This window comes from Tasmannia lanceolata, unplaced genomic scaffold (genome assembly GCF_043159265.1).
Source record: "Tasmannia lanceolata isolate RefF3 unplaced genomic scaffold, GAP_Taslan_0.1 ptg000025l, whole genome shotgun sequence".
NCBI lineage: Eukaryota > Viridiplantae > Streptophyta > Magnoliopsida > Canellales > Winteraceae > Tasmannia > Tasmannia lanceolata.
Genome location: NW_027518702.1, coordinates 5,950,465 through 5,954,706, shown reverse-complemented (window position 1 = coordinate 5,954,706; position 4,242 = coordinate 5,950,465). Strand labels below are relative to the sequence as shown.

The following is a 4,242-nucleotide window of genomic DNA, read 5'->3' as shown; positions in this document are numbered from 1 at the left end:
TTTTGTTGGGCACACCGTGTCCAAAATGGACGCATATAAACGTGGACGTTTATATGTGTCCAAAATGGGTACCACAAGGCACCACAAAACGAAGTTCTAGGATGACCCTTTGGTGCTGATTTTTTGGGCACACCCTATCTATGTTAGGACCTATCAAATGAATGCTTTGGATCATCCAAACAGCATGGGCCCACTGTGTTTTTTTAAAGGGAGGAGTAGATAAGCTTATCTAGGGGAGAGACTAGAGACACTTTCCTCATATATATATATAATTTTTATTATTCTAAAGTGGCATCCATTGTCGATAAAAAAGATGGTATTACATGTTTGGCTACCTTGAAAAGAAAATGAATCTTCATCGGTATTTTTGAGCTTACCCATTTCATTATTTCACAACACGTTTGAGGAACATGGTTATTTTCAGTTTTGTGTATTTCATTTTCAAAAATTTTAATAGCTTTAGTAGGATATATATTTTGTGAAGAATAATTAAATCTTAATTTTCCTATAACTGTCTAATGTATAAAGATGGGAAATGCTATTATCACAATTATGTTGTATGATGATAGAACTTTGGGGAAGATGAATCCTTTCAATATGTTGGTGAGACTCTTAAAGCTTTAATGGTTGATCAACAAGTTCGTCTTTGTAACTTGGTATCTACTATTCATAACACCATTGGGACCGATGCAAACGTCGTGTCATTATGTATGAAGTTTGTAGTTGATGAGTAGCCCAACATTTTACACCCAAGTCTATGTGCTGGGCACGGCCCATGATTTTGTACCTCATTTTTTATGGACTGAGTCAATATTTTAAACCTTATGTTTTGATGCGATGGGGCACACAATTTCTACTCAAAACCATGCATGGTGTGGAGCCAGGGGCTGAGGCACATAGAGCATGAGGGCCCGCCCGGCTGAGGCGGGCCATGGCCAGTGGCGGAGCCAGAATTTATTGATAAGGGGGGCAGGTTATACATAAGGGGGGCATTATGCATAAGGGGGGCAGGTTATACATAAGGCTGGGCCCAATTGAGTTCGGCCTATAAAGGAGTTTGGCCCAACTCAAGAGGGGCAGCTACCCCCCTTAAGCTACATGTAGCTCCGCCCCTCGCCAATGCCTTGCAAAATCTCTTTTATGGTTTTTGGCCATGCGCCCCCCCCCCCCCAATGACCAATAAGGGCTAGTGTAAATTCCTGGCTCTGCCCCTGTGTGGGGCACACCCTTTTACACCTCTTGTTTTGGTATGGTGGGACCCGTCATTTTACTCCCATTCATAGCATGATCCAGGAATGTTAGTCTTATGCATAGGGGGATGCTAACTAGTATTATGCAAAGGTTCATATATGTTTTTCTTCTTCTTCTTCTTCTTCCTCGCCCGACCCCTCACCTCTTGTTTTCCACAATGACTCTCTCTCTCTCTCTCTCTCTCTCTCTCTCTCTCTCTCTCTCTTGTTTTCCACAACAACACTATTGTCATCTCTCTCTCTCTCTCCTTCTTCTTCTTCAATCACCACCGTACCATCCGCCACCCACCCCCCCGACGCCGGAGCTATATCTAATGGATCCTCAATCCGAGCCCACTAGGCCCACCAAGCTTAAAGGTCCAAACACAGTTGCAGTCCATGATTTTGGGTCATCTTTTGGGTCAAAACTGAAATTACTCACAGATTTAAAAATAGCAAGCCATACATGGTTGGAAAGGTCTACGAGTCTACTTTTCAACACAACAAACGGTTCGCAAATCGGAGTTTTGTGAAGGGAGTTATGGCTATTTTTCTTAGAAGGGTCTAAGCTGCCTGCAACATACGAATTTCAGCAGTTTTTGGTTTCTTTGTGCCTGCTGTCCAGCCCATTATTCCAAACATTTTTGGCTATTATTTAAGTTATTTTTAATATTTTATTTATGCTTTATTAAGTCCCAAAGACCCCTATTAAGTTTAGTAAGTTAGCCTTAAGTATTAGTCAAAGTAAGTTTAGTTTTCCTCTCCCTTCTTTCTTGAAACTTGTGTTGTCAAGCTATGAAATGTTGTTCAAGCCTTTGGAAGTGCACCTATGGCTGGAGGGTTGTTTTATGCCTACTTAATTGTTTATTTGGGCTGTAGAAAAAAGACTTTTGCAGATAATTTGAATCAAGTTTAGCCTTTGGCTTTTGAAGAAGAAGGATTTCTTTTTGTTTAAGTTGCTCTTATCCTTGAGTGGATTCCTTTGGGTGGCGGGCTGTTTCATTTCAGTTTTTCACTTGTGTTTCCTCCTCTCTTCTCCATTTGTTTGGTGTGACACCCCCCCCCCCCCCCCAAACAAACACACACATATGTATAAAAAAACAAAAATTATAGCAACACTCTTGTTTTACTAATCACACTTTTCTCTTTTTTTACACATTTCTAATTGGCTAATAATTACTATTATAAATTCAAAAAACTACCAATGACCAAGAAAAAATGATTGAAACAAGAGAGCAGTGTCATTATCTAAACAAGGAGTTTTGTAGTGAATGTTCGTGGCTGGTAAGGTATCTCTAAAAGGAGTTTTATTGTTCTTATCTCTTGGTCTTACCTTTTAGGTGGTGGATGAAATTGGGACTTGGGAAGCAAATGACCTTTGCTCGAGACCGTCTGCTAGAGAGCTTTTTATGGGGTATTGGAGTTACGCCTGAACCAGAGTTTGGACGCTCTCGAGAAGAGATAGCAAAGGCAATTCAACTAATAACAATCCTTGACGATGTCTATGATCTCTATGGTACTGTAGAGGAACTAGAGCTCTTCACCGATGCCGTCGATAGGTAGTCTTTCTATATATATATATAATTGTTTTCATTTTCTAGTAGAGATTTCTCCAATAGTCTAGGATCCCACAATGATTCTTGTCTAAGTCTACTATTTCCAAACATTTGATGGTGCTTTTTCAGGTGGGATGTTAGGGCCATGGAAAAACTTCCAGAGTACATGAAGATATGCTATTTAGCTCTCTTCAACACTGTCAATGAATTGGCTTATGACACCCTAAAAGAAAAGGGATGCGATATCACCCCATGCCTAAGGAAACTGGTATTGCATTCATTCTCTCTCTTGTCAAGTTAATTTTTGATAATTCAAGTAAATACATATCATACTTGCAACTGTTCAACTTATCTAGTGAATGGTTCTCCTGAATTTAGTGGGGAGATTTTTCCAAAGCGGCCCTTGTGGAGGCAAAATGGTATAGCAATGGATACACACCGACTCTTGATGAGTATCTAAACAATGCATGGATTTCGATAACAGGCACAATCGTACTAGCCACTGCCTTTTTTGCAGCAAATATGAAGATAACGAAGGAGGCACTAGAATGTATAAACAACTATCCAAATCTCTTATATTGCTCATCAATGATTCTTCGACTTTGCGATGATTTGGGGACTTCAACGGTACAAAAGCTCTACATAAAACACTTAGCGATCTTATTTCTTCAATGACATTATGTTTGAATGTTTCACTATTTAAACCTTTGACTTCATTTTATATGTTTGCTTCTTTTGTAATTGTAGGCAGAGATAGAGAGAGGTGATGTTCCCAAATCTATCCAATGCTACATGCATGAAACAGGTGCTCTCGAGTCAGATTCTCGCAAACATATAAGAGGTCTCATTAGCGATACGTGGAAAAAGATGAATAAAGAATCTGTCTCCTGCTCTCCACTTCCCGAACTTCTTATTAATGCCGCACTGGATCTTGGAAGGATTTCTCTCTGCTTTTACCAATATGGGGATGGGTTTGGTGATCCAAATATGGAAACTAAGGAGCGAATCATGTCATTGTTGGTTGAACCAATTTTGGTTAAGGAATAATAATCCTAGATTGGTTTATGTAGATGATAAGGATTAATATTGGTTTCACAGAAGTGGTTATTCGATTATACCCGTATGTATTGTTTTCTATACGAATTATGAACTTCATATATGAATATATTTATATATAGCGAGATAGATATAAATTGTGTTTGATCATGTTGTCCCTCCTACGTTGTGGATTGTCAACAAAGTTTATGAAGATTGTCAACAAAGTTTATGAAGAAGAACAACAAATGGGACTGAACCTCTAGCTAAATTGGTCATGGACTCATGGCTTTGTTCTTCAACCCTGAGGTAGGAGGTTCGATCCTAGCATACCTAACACATTATGTAGAAGAATTATTTTCAGTTATTTTCTGTAGACACCCCATTTTGACCGAACCCCAAATAACCCTTAAACATCTTGG

The 4,242-nt window shown here is 39.2% G+C and overlaps 1 protein-coding gene across 1 annotated transcript; it reads left to right on the top strand.

The window, feature by feature from the left end:
• The first annotated feature begins 2,448 nt into the window (after positions 1-2,448).
• Positions 2,449-4,030, top strand: LOC143858198 (alpha-terpineol synthase, chloroplastic-like). Its single transcript, XM_077368843.1, has 4 exons — positions 2,449-2,788; positions 2,915-3,053; positions 3,164-3,412; positions 3,533-4,030. The coding sequence occupies exons 1-4, from the start codon at positions 2,577-2,579 to the stop codon at positions 3,830-3,832; spliced, it is 900 nt and encodes a 299-aa protein (XP_077224958.1). The 5' UTR covers positions 2,449-2,576; the 3' UTR covers positions 3,833-4,030.
• The last annotated feature ends 212 nt before the right edge of the window (positions 4,031-4,242 follow it).